General features: G+C 40.0%; 1 protein-coding gene across 1 annotated transcript in view; it reads right to left on the reverse strand.

Annotated features, from left to right (window-relative positions):
• Positions 1–7,712: 7,712 nt before the first annotated feature.
• The window catches only part of DCAF10 (DDB1 and CUL4 associated factor 10), a 35,031-nt gene continuing 25,194 nt past the window's right edge, over positions 7,713–17,549 (reverse strand). Inside the window, exons 5-7 of the mRNA XM_084898737.1 lie at positions 16,022–16,135; positions 13,319–13,464; positions 7,713–11,903 (exon numbers count right to left, since the gene is read on the reverse strand). Of these exons, the coding sequence (XP_084754863.1) occupies positions 11,535–11,903; positions 13,319–13,464; positions 16,022–16,135 (629 nt within the window). The 3' untranslated portion in view covers positions 7,713–11,534. The remainder of the gene's footprint in view (positions 11,904–13,318; positions 13,465–16,021; positions 16,136–17,549) is intronic.

Genomic DNA, 17,549 nt, shown 5'->3' on the forward strand with positions numbered 1-17,549 from the left:
CTGCTTGAAACTTCATAGCTGCTCCTTTGTTTTCGAGTGAAGCCATATTAGCACACTGTTGGTTTACACGTAAAATTGTAAGGAGCTCCCTGTGTGGGGGGAGAGGTGTAGCTGGAGGACAACTAAGGGAGCAGTTGCTGCTGTGAAATGTTCCTGAAACTCCAGTTTAGGGTAGAAATTCATTATAAAAGTGAATATCCTGAACCTTATAATTGATAATTGGGGTGTTTTATATGCCATCTGGTGAAGTGTCTTTTTAAAAATATATATTTTATTGATTTTTTTTTACAGAGAGGAAGGGAGAGAGGGATAGAGAGCTAGAAACATGGATGAGAGAGAAACATCCACCAGCTGCCTCCTGCACACCCCCTACTGGGGATGTGCCCGTAACCAAGGTACATGCCCTTGACCGGGATCGAACCTGGGACCTTCCAGTCCACAGGCCGATGCTCTATCCACTGAGCCAAATGGGTTTCAGCATGAAGTGTCCTTTTAACCCATCTGCGGCAGCCATTATGGACCACAGAGTGAGGGGAACATGTAGAGAATATTTCTCGAGGGGGGAGGGGCCTAGAGCTCACACAGCTGCAGGCTAATTTCCCACTTAATCCATTTAGACACTGACGTTTCCATAGAGAACATTACACACACACACACACACACACACACACACACACACACCCCATGAACATATCTGATTTTGAAGCAGAAATTGAGAATAGTACAATATTTATCTAAATTCTCATCTCTCTTTAATCCATTCTTCATGTTGCTGACTGATGTTTTTAGATGAAATGATCCAGGCCCTGCCACCTTTCCTCTCATCTCGAGCTAAAACTGCCCTGCCCAGTCCCTGCCCTCAGCACAAGGACTTCATCCTCCTTTAGCCGCCTGGCCTTGACCAGTTCCTCTGCCTTGTACACCGCACCCTTCCCGACTCATTAATTCCCGCTGAGGACTTGAGACTGAGATCTACGGCCACTGGAGAGAATACAGCCCACACTTGCAGGACTAAGTCGGGTCCCCCTTTTAAATGTTCTATCGCTATCACATCCCTGTTTTAACTGTATGGTGATTATTTTATGCTTTTGGGCCCTTTTCAAATATCAGCTCCATAAGGCAGGGATTCTGCTCTAGATTTCAGTGTTTCAAGTGCCTGACACCTGATAGATAAAAATATTTCTTTAGGAATCAAGAGAGTGAAGAGACCCGTGGATATTCAGGACCACAGCATTCTGGAATAGCCTATCTGGCCTTCATTCCTGGAGGGTCATGGAGGTTAAGGAAAGACAGTTTTCACTGCTCAGACTGCCGTAACGAAATGCCGTAGAGTGGATGGCTTAAACAGCAGACATTCCTCACAGGTCCGGAGGCTGGGAAGTCCAAGATCAAGGTGCTGGCAGATTTGGTTCCTGGTGAGAGGCCTCTTAATGTGCAGACTTCTCACTGTGCCCTCTCATGGCAGAGAACCTCCTGACCTCGTTTACGCCTCATTATCTCTCAAAGGCCTCGTTTCTAAATACCGTCACATTGAGGGCTTCAGCCTGTTAGTGTTTTGGATGGCACAAACACAGTCCGTAACATACTAGTGTGAGCTCTTGACTTTCCTTTTTAGCACTAGCAGCTCTCCTCCCATCTGAGAAATGTCTAGCCGAGTTGAGACCGAAAGAAAAGTTCGTGCATGTCTCAAGACTGTATGTACAGGCGCTCCATTTTCCTTATCCCTCTGGCACTGTTTGTAAATTGTAGGAGTAAGCCAAATGAAGGTGATGAAGAAGGGCAAGAAGAAAGTTTTAATCATCAACAAACCAGTCATGGTTAGTCAGCAGTTACTTGCTGGTACAGAGTACACCACAAAAGGGAAATAAATACATTTAGTTACAAGGGTCAAGTAATGGGTGGCTTCTGGCTAGAGCTTTCTTTCTCTTGGGTAAAAGGAAGCTTCAGAATTTTCCTTAATCCTCCTACTTTTTTTTTTTTTTTAACACTCATTTTAGAAAGAAATGTTTAGGGGTTTTGGGTTCCCCACTCCTCACTCCACTAGGAAAGAGGCATAGAGTTCCAAGTAGGAAAGAATGGGTATGCTTGGGAACTAAAGTCTCTTTTTTGGTAGTTGGTGTGTAAAATGTGAAGGCAAAGAGGAAAGAGGTTAGGTGAGGGCCTGAACTTGGGGATGGAATAGGTGTGAGGTCTTGAGAAAGCCAAGGCGAAGTCCAAGAGGATGAAAAACTTGGGGTTGCGCTTTGGGGCCTTTCCAAGCTCCTGCAGCTCAGGGTCCAGGGACAGGAAAGCATGGCTTTGTGTCTGGGGGCAATGCTAACTGTATCTTTAGTAATTTCAATTTGTGCCTTTTATTGTGTATTCCTTATTTGTTTAGCACATTGGCTACATTTGCTCAGTACTATGAAACTGCCCTTATTTGAAGACACATCATTTTGAGTTATAAGATTCTAGACCTGTGGAAATAGAGCATTGAATGCCTGAGACGCGTTCCTAAGTAAAAATTTAAACCTCTCTTAAAGCCCAGTGATTCCAGGCTAGATCAGGTCTGCTCATGTGGTGACTGTCTCAACCCTTGCTCTCCTGTGATGTGCTGTGTCCTTCAAGGCACAATGTCTTTGTATCCAGACTAGCGTCTCACATCAGCTCAATGAATCAAAATCTGACCCCGGATGTTATCTTTATCACTATTACTCTCCCTGTTTCAGAGACACTTTTTCTAAGAATTTGTTGCATTTTTTTAATTTATATTTTATTGATTTTTCACAGAGAGGAAGAGAGAGGGATAGAGAGTTAGAAACATCGATGAGAATCATCAATCAGCTGCCTCTTGCACACCTCCTACTGGGGATGTGCCCGCAACCAAGGTACATGCCCTTGCTCGGAATCGAACCCGGGACCTTTCATTCTGCAGGCTGACGCTCTATCCACTGAGCCAAACCAGTCCTGGCAGAATTTGTTGCATTTTTTATTTATTTATGTATTTTTAAAAATATATTTTATTGATTTTTTACAGAGAGGAAGGGAGAGAGAGAGTTAGAAACATCGATGAGAGATAGACATCAACCAGCTGCCTCCTGCACACCTCCCACTGGGGATGTGCCCGCAACCAAGGTACATGCCCTTGACCAGAATCGAACCCGGGACCTTTCAGTCTGCAGGCTGACACTCTATCCACTGAGCCAAACCAGTCCCGGCAGAATTTGTTGCATTTTTTAAAAAAAGATTTATTTTTATTTATTTCAGAGATGAAGGGAGAGAGAAACATCAATGATGAAAGAGAATCATTGATTGGCTGCTCACAACCTGGGCATGTGCCCTGATTGGGAATTAAATCATGATCTCCTGGTTCACAGGTCAACACTCAACCACTGAGCAACACCAGCCAGGCTAAGAATTTGTATTTTAAAAACATCATGGGGAGTGCATAATGTATGATTCCATTCATATGACATTCTGGCAAATCTATGGTGGGGAAAAAACTAGCTGCTTCTGGGAGGGATAGGGAAAGGACTTTCTGGGGTGATGGTAGTACTGTAATTTACGTATTATCGATACAGGTTTAGGTAAGTGTATACATTTGTATAAACTTAGAGGACATGCCATTAATATTTATGGGCATCAATCATATTGAAATTTTTCAACAAAAGAAAAAAATACTGAACTTTAGTTAACGATATGTATTGCTGAGGATTTTTAGAAGGATGGGTACAGATATCTAATTTATTCAAAATACATAAAAATTAAGATGCATTGCCGAAGCCGGTTTAGCTCGGTGGTAGAGTGTCGGTCTGCGGACTGAAGGGTCCCAAATTCGATTCTAGTCAAGGGCATGTACATTGGTTGCGGGCACATCCCCGGTAGGGGTGTGCACGAGGCAGCTGGTCGATGTTTCTCTCTCGTTTCTAGCTCTCTATCTCTCTCCCTGCCTCTCTGTAAAAAATCAATAAAATATATTTTTAAAAAAATTAAGATGCATTGATGGATGGAGTATTTGATAAGTGATAAAACAAGCATAGTACAATGTTAATGGTTGAATCTTGTAATGTAGCTTCAGGGTCGGCAGTGACACATCCACTTCCTGCTGCTGGCAGCCCTGTCAAACCCGTTGCTTTCGCCTTACTGGTTTGGCTCAGTGGATAGAGCATTGGCCTGCGGACTGAAAGGTCCCAGGTTCGATTCTGGTCAAGGGCATGTACCTTGATTGCGGTCACATCTCCAGTAGGGGGTGTGCAGAAGGCAGCTGATGGATGTTTCTAACTCTCTATCCCTCCCCCTTCCTCTCTGTAAAAAATCAATAAGAATATATATTTTTTAAATAATATTTTTTACAAGTTATTTTTAGGGAACACTGAAAAAAAAGTAGCATGTTCTAATTTATCTACATGAGAACCAATTACTGTATATAGCTTGACAAACGAAAGTAAAATTTTGTCAACTCAACTGTGGTTTTTATTTATATGAATACAATTTTCACTGAATAAAGAATTAATTTATGAAACCCTATAAAACATAATTTATATTCAATGTGTAAATGGCCATAACATTAATGAACAGATGTGAATGGATCAGATCTTAGTAATGTGTTTTCAGAGTAAAATGCCAGTTCTGTGTTTAGAACAGCAGCCTTCACAAAAAACTTGCATGTATAGTGGAAGCAAAAGGCGATCCCTGGAAGAGACTGATTTTTTTAATCATATTTTAAAATTTTCCTTTATCTCTGTACATGTTTTATAATGTACAAATAGATCTGTACAATAGTATATGCATATATATATAATTTTAAAATAATCAAAATTTAGAGTATATTCTCTAATTTTTCTGATAGGGCTAAGTGAGAAAGTTTAGACTTTCACCAACAAGAACTATCAAATCCCTGGCCTCTGCCACAGTGTTATGCTTAATTCTGGCCTAAAGATGAACACCTAAGCAATTTAAACAAAAGTTTTCAAACTATCGCTAAATGCCACTTTGCCAATCAACTTTTCAAAGAGGTTAGCCACACACAAAAAGTGTGTCAAGTGTTTCAAAGTAGCATTTATTTTTTAAAAGCACATTATGAGGTAGACTTATACTAAAATACTCAGTGCATATATTAATAAAAGATTAAAAACCTTAAAATTGTATATAGGTATGTAATTAGATAACAAATTCACCTACAGTCATCCATTTGAAAACCTCAAGACAATTCAATTGAAACAAAAACAAAACAACAAAAAAATAATTCTATTGAAAAGGTGAAAGCCAATTACATGGTTAGAAAGCTTTCCTAATTCTTAAATGGAAAACATTTGACCTTTTAAAAAGTTTGTTGGTAAGGGAGTACTTACGTTTTAATTTAAAATTTTGTAAGTTATTTTATTAAATCATGCACTATGACCCTAACCGGTTTGGCTCAGTGGATAGAGCATCAGCCTGCGGACTCAAGGGTCCCAGGTTTGATTCCAGTTAAGGGCATGTACCTTGGTTGTGGGCACATACACAGTAGGGAGTGTGCAGGAGGCAGCTTATTGATGTTTCTCTCTCATCCATGTTTCTAACTCTATCCCTCTCACTCTCTGTAAAAAAAAATCAATAAAAAAAATATATATTTTTTTAAAAATCATGCACTAGCTAGTTCAGTGAATGTGAAAATATAATTCTTACTAGAAGCCCAGTGCATAAATTTGTGCACCAGTGGAGTCCCTCAGTTTGGCCTGTGAGATTGGGCTGAAACCGGCTCTCTGACATCCCCGGAGGGGCCACAGGCCAGGCTGAGGGTCCCCTCCGGTGCACGATCAGGGCCAGGGAGGCACCACAGCAGGGCTCCAGGATGTCTGGCCTCTTACCCAGTCCCAATTGGCCAGACCCCAACAGTAAGCTAAACTACCAGTTGGAGCATCTGCCCCAGGTGGTCAGTGCACATCATAGCAAGCGATTGAGCAGGCTTAGCATACCATTAGCATATTATGCTTTGATTAGTTGGTCAACCGGTTGACCGGACACTTAGCATATTAGGCTTTTATTATATAGCATTATTTTGTTTCCATCCTATCAAAATGATAACATCCAAGCCAGGGGAACTACATAACGTATGAGCCCAGTGGACAATAAAAATGTGGGTCCCCTCTTCAAAAAATTAAAAATTTCAAGATGTTTTTAGCCAACCATTAAACCAAGTCTTTTTCAGTGCAGAGCCCTATATGCCTGCGAAGATCACAGGCCCTGCACTGAACTCTGTTTCAGCTGCAACTATGGAATATGAAAGCCTTAGTCCCTTAGGTCCCTAGTACTGGACTAAGCATATGGTAGGGATTCAAATGTTTGTTGAATGAAATATTGAGTCTTAAACTTGCAGTATTCCAGATCAATGAGTTTGCATAGTTTTTCTGACCACAGGTATGACTGATGCACACCAGTGTTCACTGTGATAATACATGATGTATTCCTTTAGTGCTGAACAATTCTGGCTTCATGGGAAATTGAGGCCGCATATGGTGAAGGTTCATTTGATTCATTCAACAACCATTTATGAAGCAACTACTCTGTCAGGTCCTGTACAAAAACACAAGAATGAATAAGACAGTCCCTGCCCTCAGGGAGCTTACAGTCTAGCATAAGAACTACAGCACTTCGGAGCCCAGTGAGAAAACTTCCTGGTGTCTACTATATTGTATAGGGCATTCCAAATTTCCTGAAAATGTGAATCTAAAAGTTATCAGAAAGCACAGTTTGGAAATAGATACAGTGACTTAAAAAAAAATAAAAATCAAATATTCAATTTTTAAGGTAAAAACCATGAAAAGTGAGGAAGAAACTTAGGAAAGCTGAAAATTCTATTTTAAATACTTTAGACCAGATTTATATTTAACCATTATTTTATTACCTTCGGGTGACATTTTTATTTATAGTGACATTTATTACACATACATATAGGATCTGTGTGTATGTGAGATGTGTTCCTTGGAACTTTTGATAAAACCCATATTACTACCACTAATTCATTTATAACTAAAGAGAGCAGAACACTGGTACATTTGAGACTTTCCTTTTGATAATTATTTCTATTATCATTTGAATGGGAGAAATTCTTAGGAATCATCTTTCGGGTATAAATTTTGGTACAATCTTATTCTGCAATGAGACTAAACTGTGTCTTTGTACAACATGTGATAATTTAAGCATATATTTTAATAGTTATTTAATGGCATAAAAAATACTATTAAGTCTATCTGAATTTGTTTTTCATTGTTTCCCCCCAATATTCTTCTTTTTTCTTAGAAGCATGAAAGACCCCTGTGCAAATACAGAGCCTTTGTTGTTGCTTTGCTATTCTTTGGTACATTGCTGTTTGTTCCTTAAATTAGCAACACCCTTTGCTTGAAGTATTATACTTAGTGGCAACTAAAAACAAAACACTAGGCTAGGCCTTTACTGGAAACTTATCCAGAAGGTTATTGTGAACCTGTCCGAAAGTTGGTAAACAACCAAAAGAGCCATCTCAAAACCTGTGTACCCAGAGCTTGAGATCTTCAGACCTAAGCAGGCTTGGTTATCTCATGTCCCAGCTCATAACATGAACACAGCACATTAGAAGGAAGTAGGGACTCTCTTAGAGGCAGACATATTGATAGTGTGGAAGGAGACAGAATAAACTGCTTAGCCAGATATAAAACATTTTTAAATTAAAAACAAAACACCAGCAATCTGAGGCAAACGATTCCATAAACCTCAGGGCTGAGAGAATCACTTTATAATAATTGATATTAACTCATATTTGTTATAGCCCTTTACATTTTATGAATTATTTTATATACATCAGAGCTCATTGAATATATGTAATGATACATGAATATAACTTTTACTTTTCATCATGAAAAAGTGAATTATACTGAGCATGCTGTTTAAGAAGGCAGGGAGGTATACTAACATATTTGAAAGACATCAAAAAGAATTACAAGTTTTAAATTTTGGCACTTAAGAGATATGCATTAGTTATCCAACAATTCATATATATGCTTTATGACCAACACAGTTTATTACTTAATGAAATTTCATAGCTCTCTGTCACTGCTGGTTGCTAAATGGGGATGATTGTCATTAGAAGTTATCAGAATATTTCTCTTGTTAAACACAAGCTTAGCAGGTATTTATGGATGCCAATACCATATATTCTGACTAATTAGGAAACATTAGGCTTCTAAAAGATTCTCAGAATATTTTTCCTACACTGCACTTTCTAGCAAACAAAACTTTAATACTAACAGTATAATGGGATCTTGGTTCTAGACAGAAATGGGGAACGTGCGATCTACCTTTTCCTTGCTTTTTTCTAAAATTTTTGGTATAGCTTCTTCTCAGGATGTAACAAGCAGGAATGACAAAATATACATGTTCTTTGGGATTCTGAGAAAAATGATCACACACATTTTCAAAAGATTAAAATAGAGATCGTATCTGCTTTAGCCACTTCATTTTCACAATTGAAAATAAGGAACTACTGGGCATTTGATGTTCCTAAACTAAACTCATTCAACATAGCATTGCCATAAAGATACTGTTCTGCAGAAAGCTTTTTAAAACCAAAGTATAGTTTATACTACACTTCCCAATAATTATACTATGTAATTATACCAATTATCATGAATAAAAATGACTAAATAAAATTTAGAGTAAAAAACACATTGGATTTTACACTGTAAGTGAAACTGGACCTATTAATTATAAGATGTAATTTCCTCTAATAGTATACCATTCCTGATGACTTTTAATTCCTTAATATCCCTGGTGACTTTTTTATCATGACCATACCTCACAGAGAATGTTCTCTTAGCTGGCTGTTAATTTTAATCTGTGTGGCTCTATTTATTTTTTAACAAGGCTATTTTTCTGGTTACATGTCCTGCTTGAGGTTTTTTAGTTAGGAATGGACTGTGTGTATGCTCTGCAGTTTATAGTATTAATTCTAATGGAAACTGTTAATCTTGTAAATGTTCTTTTACATAGTGCAGAAGGTAAGCCAGCTTGGTAATAAAGAACTTCAGAGGATGCAAAACAAGTAAATTAACTGGCCAGTTTACCATCCTTTACAAACCAAAGGGCACAGTGGTAGGGTAATAAGCACAGGCTTTGGACTAAAACAGACCAGGGTTTGAATCCCAGCAATGCCACTTAGCTCTGTGGATTAAGGCAAATCACTTACATTTTCTGACCCTCCAATTCCTCCAAGTAAATTTGTACTTATCCACCTACCTGGTAAGGTTTCTGTGAGGATTAGCAGTAAAGGATGCCCATTATTTGACATGTGACAGATGCCCTATAGTGGCTAACAATCAGGACTGGAGCTTAGAGCTGGGCAATGTGTGCGCCCATTATCTGACATGGAACTCTCTCCAGAGGGGAGGCCATTTATGGAACCTTCTTTTGATTATCAATACAATCATACTTAGTAGCTTATTTTTAATGTTAACATTTAAGTGTTTTTGCCTCAAAAACTTCCTTTTAAATGTTTTTTTAAGTTTATGTTAAACCTGTGTTTCCATTGTACTTTGTCATAATTTTTTTGATGACTTAAAAATTTCCAAATTTTAAACATCCATGGTAAATTGATCTAATTTTAAGAATTTGTCCTAGGGCCAATATTGTTCCAAGTGAGGTATAGCCTTTATACATGTGAGAATGGCTGTCTGGTTGGTCCTAGTTTTCCCCCCCTCCCCGCCTCCCTCCACCCCAAAAAAAAGGAAGTCATTTTTATTCATGTATTTGGGTTGCTTAAACATCTCTATAAGTTGTAAAATACTTTTCTTCATATGGCTGGAATTCTCAGCATCTACTCCCATGCCTTCCTTTTTTCAATGTCTTAGCCAGTTGAAGGGTATTCACAGTAATACAAATTAAAGACAAAATATAGTGTTCATAGTCATTGTTTTAACAGACAGCATCTTACAGTAGAAATTGCCCTGAGCAAGGAATTAGGAGACTTGAATTTGAGTCCTGGCCCTGCCACTAATGTTTTAGGATAACCTTAGGCAAGTCATTTCTCTCATTCCTTAAAAAATGAAATGGATTCCATTTTATGTTATTTTCTACCTCTAAAATTGCTTTCATTTACTCATTATTAAAAAAATAATCAAAACACCTTCTGGGAGTTGTGTTAAGCACCTGATGGGTACAAAAGTATGTACTGATGTTGAAGGTAGTGTTTTATAAACAGGGCCATCTGAATAAAGGTTACTTAGTGTTCCTGTTAAAATACAGATTCCCGTCTTCTCCCTGGCAGAATCAGAATCTCCTAAGGTAAGGGCATTTTCTGATTTTTCACAAGTTCCTCAATGATTATAATGTACCCCAGTGTTTGAGAGCAACTGGCCTAAGAGAATGTGATCAAGAGGGAAGAAGCCAGCATGTGACTTAAATCACTCCGGCCTCTAGCAAACCCCTACCGAACCATGCCGAGCGGAGGAGACTAGAGGAAAGCCCCTCCTTCACAGAGCAGTGGCCGTGGGCCTACGCCCGGCTATCTGCTTTTTGCTTGCTGGGCTCCATAACAAACACAGCGAAAGGTCTTCACATTAGCTCGGTCTTGCCATCCAAGCCACTGACTACCACATTTATGCCAACAGCTTGAAGAAGACTGCCATTCTCTTCTCACTAATGCTAAGAGTTGACCTTGTGCCATTTGGCTCATGAAAGAAATATGAGTACCACCCCAATACTATAACATGTCATCCTGTGTGAATCAAATAATCTGGCAGAGAAAACAGAATGTCCGAGCCACATTGTTCTCATCACTCTGTGGTCAGGTCGTGCACTAATCCAATAAATAAATACTCTTCTAAACAACAGAAACAACCAAAGCCCATTCCTTCTCTCCTCTTCCTCCCTAATGCTGTTGACAGGAACAAAATACCAAGTAAGGACACATGCTAGAGATTTTAAAATTCATACAAGTAAAGTAAATTACAAAGAGAGGTGATAATATTTTTTCTAGAATGTCACAACAAAACCCTCTCATGGTGAAAAATATGTATAATTTTAACAGGAAGCTTAAAAGACATTATCTGTGCTCATCATTGAGAAACATAACAGCCACTTTAAAAGGCCAGTGTACTGGTGAGGGAAGATGAAGTTTCTTTTTCAACTACCGGTATGCCAACATCCAATGCTTGGGTTTTATTCTAGTGTCACAGATTTCTTCTAGCCCAACCAAAACTCCTGCCAAATGTCCACAAAATTCACAACCAAAATCAAAAAAGAAAAAAGAAATTCAACAAGAGGTAACATGCAAAATAGCCAGAATACCTGGGGTTCAGTGGCACAGACCAGCAGGAGCCGAGGAATGCTGCAAACGGTGCTGCTGCATAAAGTCTAACTTGGCAATGCCCCTGTGATGCTGGGCGACCAAGTCCTCAGGTCACAGGTGTGTTCATGGGCCCATAAGAATCAGGTCTTGACCCAAACTTTTAACATCTTCTAAAAAGAAAATACTTCACCTAAATTGAAGCAATTTATATGTCAAACACCAGAAGAGTTGCTTATTTTGTTGTAAGTTGTGCCTAAAACTTTGGCTGATACAAAGAAACCCGTCCACTAAGGCACCCTGAGGCAATCTGACAATGTGTTGGGGAGAACTTTGTCGTCAGCACAACATCATTATGAGAGTACAGAGAACGGATCACCCGCAGGGGACTGGCTTCTTTGGGCAAACAGTCAATAAGTTCACTGCACTGTTTGTCAAATCCCAACAATCGAATCCCATAGCCATGTGGGGAAGAAACCATCCGCCCGTCAGGGCTGAAGCAAAGTTCTTTGATATAACCCCTGCCTACATTGGCCTCTTCAATGTAATGGGTCAGGCGGAGAGAACAGCGAGGGGAGACGGGTCGTACCGGAGCTCCTTCTTGGAATTCATAGACACAAGTCCACTAGGGAGAGAAAAGAGGGACAAACCAAAGTTACAGAGCCTCATATAGTGCTACAGATATTCTTTAAAAAAAACAAACACCCCCCCCCCCACACACACACAAAAAACAGAATGCTAAAGCCACAGAATTGTAAGATATCATTTAGATCAGGGGTCTTCAAACTACGGCCCGCGGGCCACATGCAGCCCCCAAGGGAGTCTGATCCTGCCCGCCAGGTTTTTTGGGCAGTGAGCGCAGCCAAGGTATTACAGTAGGAATTAGTAGTTCATATAGTCCGGCCCTCCAGCTCTCTGAGGGACCGTGATCTGGCCCCCACTTTAAAAAGTTTGAGGACCCCTGATTTAGATGAATGCTACCCTTCTAGCAATTAATGAACTTGTAGCTCTGTACCCTCTTATCTTCCTTCAAAAGCTAGGGTTATTCTACACTATGATGCTTTAGTCTTTTATTCAGAGGCCAGTGTGACTTCTGTAGTAGTAATCCCTTTACTGAAAATAACAATTTTGATATTTAAAAATTCAAGGGTTAAGACTGTCAAGCCCTAGAATACCTCCCCTACACATTTCAGTGGCTCTCTTCTCTCCTTTTCTCAGCTGCAGATTCTAGAGCTAGAGAGATTCTTAAAGGACTCCTGCTTTTCTTTTCTTTTTTTAATATGTTTTTTACAGAGAAGGGAGGAGTTAGAAACATCGATGAAACATCAATATGTGCCTCCTGCACACCCCCTTACTGGGGATGTGCCCGCAACCAAGGCACATGCCCTTGACCGGAATGGAACCTGGGACCCTTCAGTCCACAGGCCGATGCTCTATCCACTGAGCCAAACCGGTTAGGGCAGTGGTTGGCAAACTCATTAGTCAACAGAGCCAAATATCAACAGTACAACGATGGAAATTTCTTTTGAGAGCCACATTTTTTAAACTTAAACTTCTTCTAATGCCACTTCTTCAAAATAAGACTCGCCCAGGCTGTGGTATTTTGTGGAAGAGCCACACTCAAGGGGCCAAAGAGCCGCTGTGGTTTGAGAGCCGCAGTGTATCAACCACTGGGTTAGGGCAAGGATTCCTGCTTTTCAGAGTGCTGATAATCATGAGGTCATGTAAGACCTTTTCCCCTAGTCTCAGTTTAGTTCCTTTTCCAAAGTTTCCGGTGGTTTTTAAAAAGAGACAATTATAATACTCAACTGGTTGAGGAAAACCTCACTTTTAGCCAACCTAGCTGAAACATTTCAGTCTTATGTTTACTATATAAAGAGCTTTTTACGAGAGATGGAGGAGGAAAGAATTTAAAAGGGCACAATCTGAGCTAATCACTGCTTTAAAGTACTCCCAGCTTGCCACCCCCGTCCAGAGGGCTCAAGCACGCAGGCATTTTGTTGAGTTGGCCCTGCTGAAGGTGGAGTCCTGTGCCCGTACCTCCTGATCGTCAGTGTTGCTTGAGCACCGAAGAAGAGTGGCCCAGCCTTTCGGGTGCAGCTGTAAAGATGTGATGCAGTTTCCACGGTCTCTCTCACCAGGAACTTTAGGGGTTAAGACTTCAAGGCTATTTCGTGGTGAAACTCCTGAGATACAAGAAAATTAGAACGTTGGAGTTGTATTATTGAAGAACTAAGGTAGCTTTTCAAAACTTGATTTTTGGGGGTGGTGAATACACAATACAATATACAGATGATGTATTATAGAATTGTACACCTAAAGCCTATATAATTTTATTAACCAATTCAATAAAAAAGTAAATATTTAAAAAAAAATAAGTATTTCTTAAAAAGATTTGATTTCTAGCAGCACAATCTACAATAGCTAGGATTTGGAAACAGCCTAGGTGCCCGTCAGCAGATGAATGGATCAAAAAACTATGGTATATCTACACAATGGAATACTATGCTGCCATAAAAAAGGAATTCTCATCATTTGCAGCAACCTGGATGGAATTGGAGAACATCATGCTGAGTGAAATAAGCCAGTCAATGAAAGAGAAACACCACATGATCTCACTCATTTATGGATAACAAGGAACATTATAAACTGATGAACCAAAAGATAGATATAGAGATAGTAAAGCAACAAGCAGACTGTCAAATTACAGCAGTGAGGGGAGGGAGATCTGGGGGAAATAAGAGATGAACCGAAGGACTTGTATACATGCATATAAGTACAACCAATGGACACAAAACTCTGGGGAGGGTGGGGCAATGGTAAAATATGTACACAGGTAATAATTTAATAAAAAAAAAAGATTTGGTTTCTATAAAAAAGCTTTGATTTCTGTCAGTCAGCAACTATGCCTTCATTCCTTTGTCTGCATTATGCTACCACATGTAAAAAACAAAACAAAACCCACAGTGCCCTCACTGTACGGAGCTGTGTCTTTGGGGTGAGGATAGGGGGAAAGGGTCTGATTAGAACTAACGAATCCAAGTTCCTATAACAAGAATCACCAGTGACCTAAGGCTAATGATTAGTCATAAAACTGACTAGAGGTCCTTTTGATTTGGATTATATCCTTTTTTTAAAAAAAATATATATTTTACTGATTTTTTACAGAGAGGAAGGGAGAGAGATATAGAGCTAGAAACGTCGATGAGAGAGAAACATCGACCAGCTGCCTCCTGCAACACCCCCTACTGGGGACGTGCCCGCAACCAAGGTACATGCCCTTGACCGGAATGGAACCTGGAACCTTTCAGTCCCCAGGCTGACGCTCTTATCAAACCGGTTTCGGCCCAAATGTACTTTTCATAGCATAGAACTGCTATAAAGTTTTGTTTTGGTATTTACCAAAGTAACAAGCAAGCTTGTGAACTATTCTTCTTAAATTAAATTGCACTTTTCTCATGGATGGTTTAGTTAATCAATAAATATTTTTTTCAATGGTTATTAAGAGCCTTCGATTGGCCTGGCTGGCATGGTTGAGCATCAACCTATGAACCAGGTCAGTGTGTGATTCCTGGTAGGGGACATGCCAGGCCAGGTTCAATCCCCAGAGGGGGGTTTGCAGGAGTAGCCAATCAGTGACTCTCTCATCATTGTTGTTTCTCTCTCCCTCGCCCTTCCTCTCTGAAATCAATTAAAGAAAAAAAAAAGCCTTGGCTTGTTTCCCATAGCCAAGGAAGGAGGAGAACAGGCAGCACCTATAAAAGAGGTTTCTGCTACAAATAAAAGAACTGTTACACATCTGGGCATAAATCTCTAAATTTAAGGGGAAGAGTTTTTAACCTTATAGTGAAACATCACAGTCTTCAACATCCAGAAGAAAGTGGATAAAGTTATAGGTTAGGTTAGGAAGGGTGCTCAAACCATTCTACTCACATAAGTAATCATGCAAAACAATTAAGTATGAATTTATCAAGCACTTATAAGGTGAGGCCTCCTAGGGGAAACACAAATTACAAATCTAATGTATAATCCTTTCCAAAAATAGCTAGATAGGAAACATGCTGATCAGCAAAAGTTAACCCTAAATTACAAAAATCTGAATCTGACTACCAATCTATAAAGAGGACAAACAAAAAGTTCTATAAGAGTTTAGATGTGAATTAGTTTGGAGAGGGATGGTACGTGAAATTTGCATTGGTAGAAAGCATTTCAATTAGAAAGTGGAAGGGATCAACTAAGCAGCTAGTTCTGCCAGACTGGCTGGGGGAAAACGGGGAAAAGCACAATGGGGCCAGATTGGAGCTCTCTTTATCCCACCAGCCCTCTGAGTCTGTCTTGCATTGCTCAGATAAGGAAATGGCAGAGTAAAAAGTCTACTGGGCTGAAAACAGATGCCATTCACAAGCACCTGGTAAACATATCCTCTTATATTTATACAGCACTGTTACATGCATAATCTCATTTAATTTCCATAGTAACCTTGATTGGGATATTTCCCAACCATTTCCTCTCCAAACTACACAAAGCCAGGTCTAGGAAATAAAATCAAAGCTTAAACTCCAACTACAATTTAAGCCCAAGATTCTCAAACCCAGATGCTCTGTTTAGCTTTTTTAAAAGGATAACCAAGGGGCAAGGAATAACCTCATCTTTATTGGCTAATTTTATGGATTAAAGTAACCAAAGAAAGCTGTTTGGCAGAATCACTGTTTGCAGGATTATAAAATCCAACTTTTTACCTACCTTCTCTTTGCGAGGCTCGTGACATGTGTTTCTCAGAAGATGAATTAGAATCACTATGATGACAAGGTGAACCAGAAACTCTAGGACCAGATGAACTTGATGAAGTAGTCAGATCTTAAAGATACAAAAAGTTCTGACAATACACCTAGCAAAACTCTGGTGATATCTTTTAACTTTTTAATCATCTGCTTGAACCAAGCTATTAAAATCGATCTGAAATATGGCAAGTACATGTCCACTTAAAACTGGCTTATTATAATTAAGATTAAGATATGATAGCTCTCTAAAGTGTTCTATCTAAGGCCTCTTCCCTTTCTAAAATCTTCTATACCAATGACTAGCTTAAGTGAAATATAAATGAAAAACAAAATAAACAAAGGAGCATCACTGGTTCTGCATCATTTATGTAATGAAATGGAATAAAAAATATTAGTAAGAGTGAAAACTGAGCTGTTTACCCCATTGTTTAATGTTAGAATAGGTTCCAAACAACAGGCTCATTACCAAGAACATGAACAGATCTTTCTCAAAGCATGCCAAAAACTTCTATTATCATTCTTGAAATTATGTGAATACTATATTTGAAATACAATACAAATTTTACATTGAAATAAAATGAGTATCAGATAGCTGAGTTTGATGTAGTACTCTAAAGAGCAATCTATGTCATCACACTTTTCTAGTGGCCCACACTTCTGTGGGAGCTTTTTTTTTTTTTTTTTTTTTTTAAATCAATCTTTATTGTTCATATTATTACAAAGGTTCCTCATTTCTTCCCCCCTCCACCAGGTTCCCACCCCACCCTCCGCCCCCTCTCCCTCCCCCATTGTCCTCATCCATAGGTGCACAGCTTATGTTCAGTCTCTTCCTCCCTCCCTTTCCCCGATAGTAAATCCCTTTTCAGATAGTAAATCAGTTACTTAGCATTTTCTCATATCAATAATACCTCCACATGCCCAAAGATACACTTCACACAAAATACATTTCCAAATAGGTCAACCAACCTCATCCAGGCCCCGCACAAGGCACTCACAGATCAACACCCCCGCGCTATACTAACTCAACATATCCAGATCTAAGCCTTCATCACTTGATTCAGCAGATCCTCAAGTTCCTGCAAAAGTTTCCAGCCATGTCTGAGAGGCAGCCTTGGGGCAGGGGCAGGCGAGGAGCGAGCTGTTCCAGGCCTGGCTGCTCCGGGCCTGGCCTCTGTTGCTCTGGTCCGTTCCACAACCAGCTGCTCCGGGTCTGGCCACTGCCGCTCCTGACCTGGTTGCTCCGGGCTTGGCAGCCGCTGCTCCAGGCCTGGCCGCACCCAACCCGGCTGCTCTGGGCCCGGATGCTCCGGGCCCGGCCACTTTGGGCCTGGCTGCTCCCAGCCTGGCAGCTGCTGCTTCGGACCTGGCCGCACCCGACCCGGCTGCTCCGGGCCTGGCCGCTCCCAGCCTGGCAGCTGCTGCTCCGGGCCCGGCCGTTCTGTGGGAGCTTCTTATTAAATTAGTTAGTTCCCGCCAAAACCGGTTTGGCT

Source organism: Pipistrellus hanaki (genome assembly GCF_964339955.1).
Source record: "Pipistrellus hanaki genome assembly, chromosome: 11".
NCBI lineage: Eukaryota > Metazoa > Chordata > Mammalia > Chiroptera > Vespertilionidae > Pipistrellus > Pipistrellus hanaki.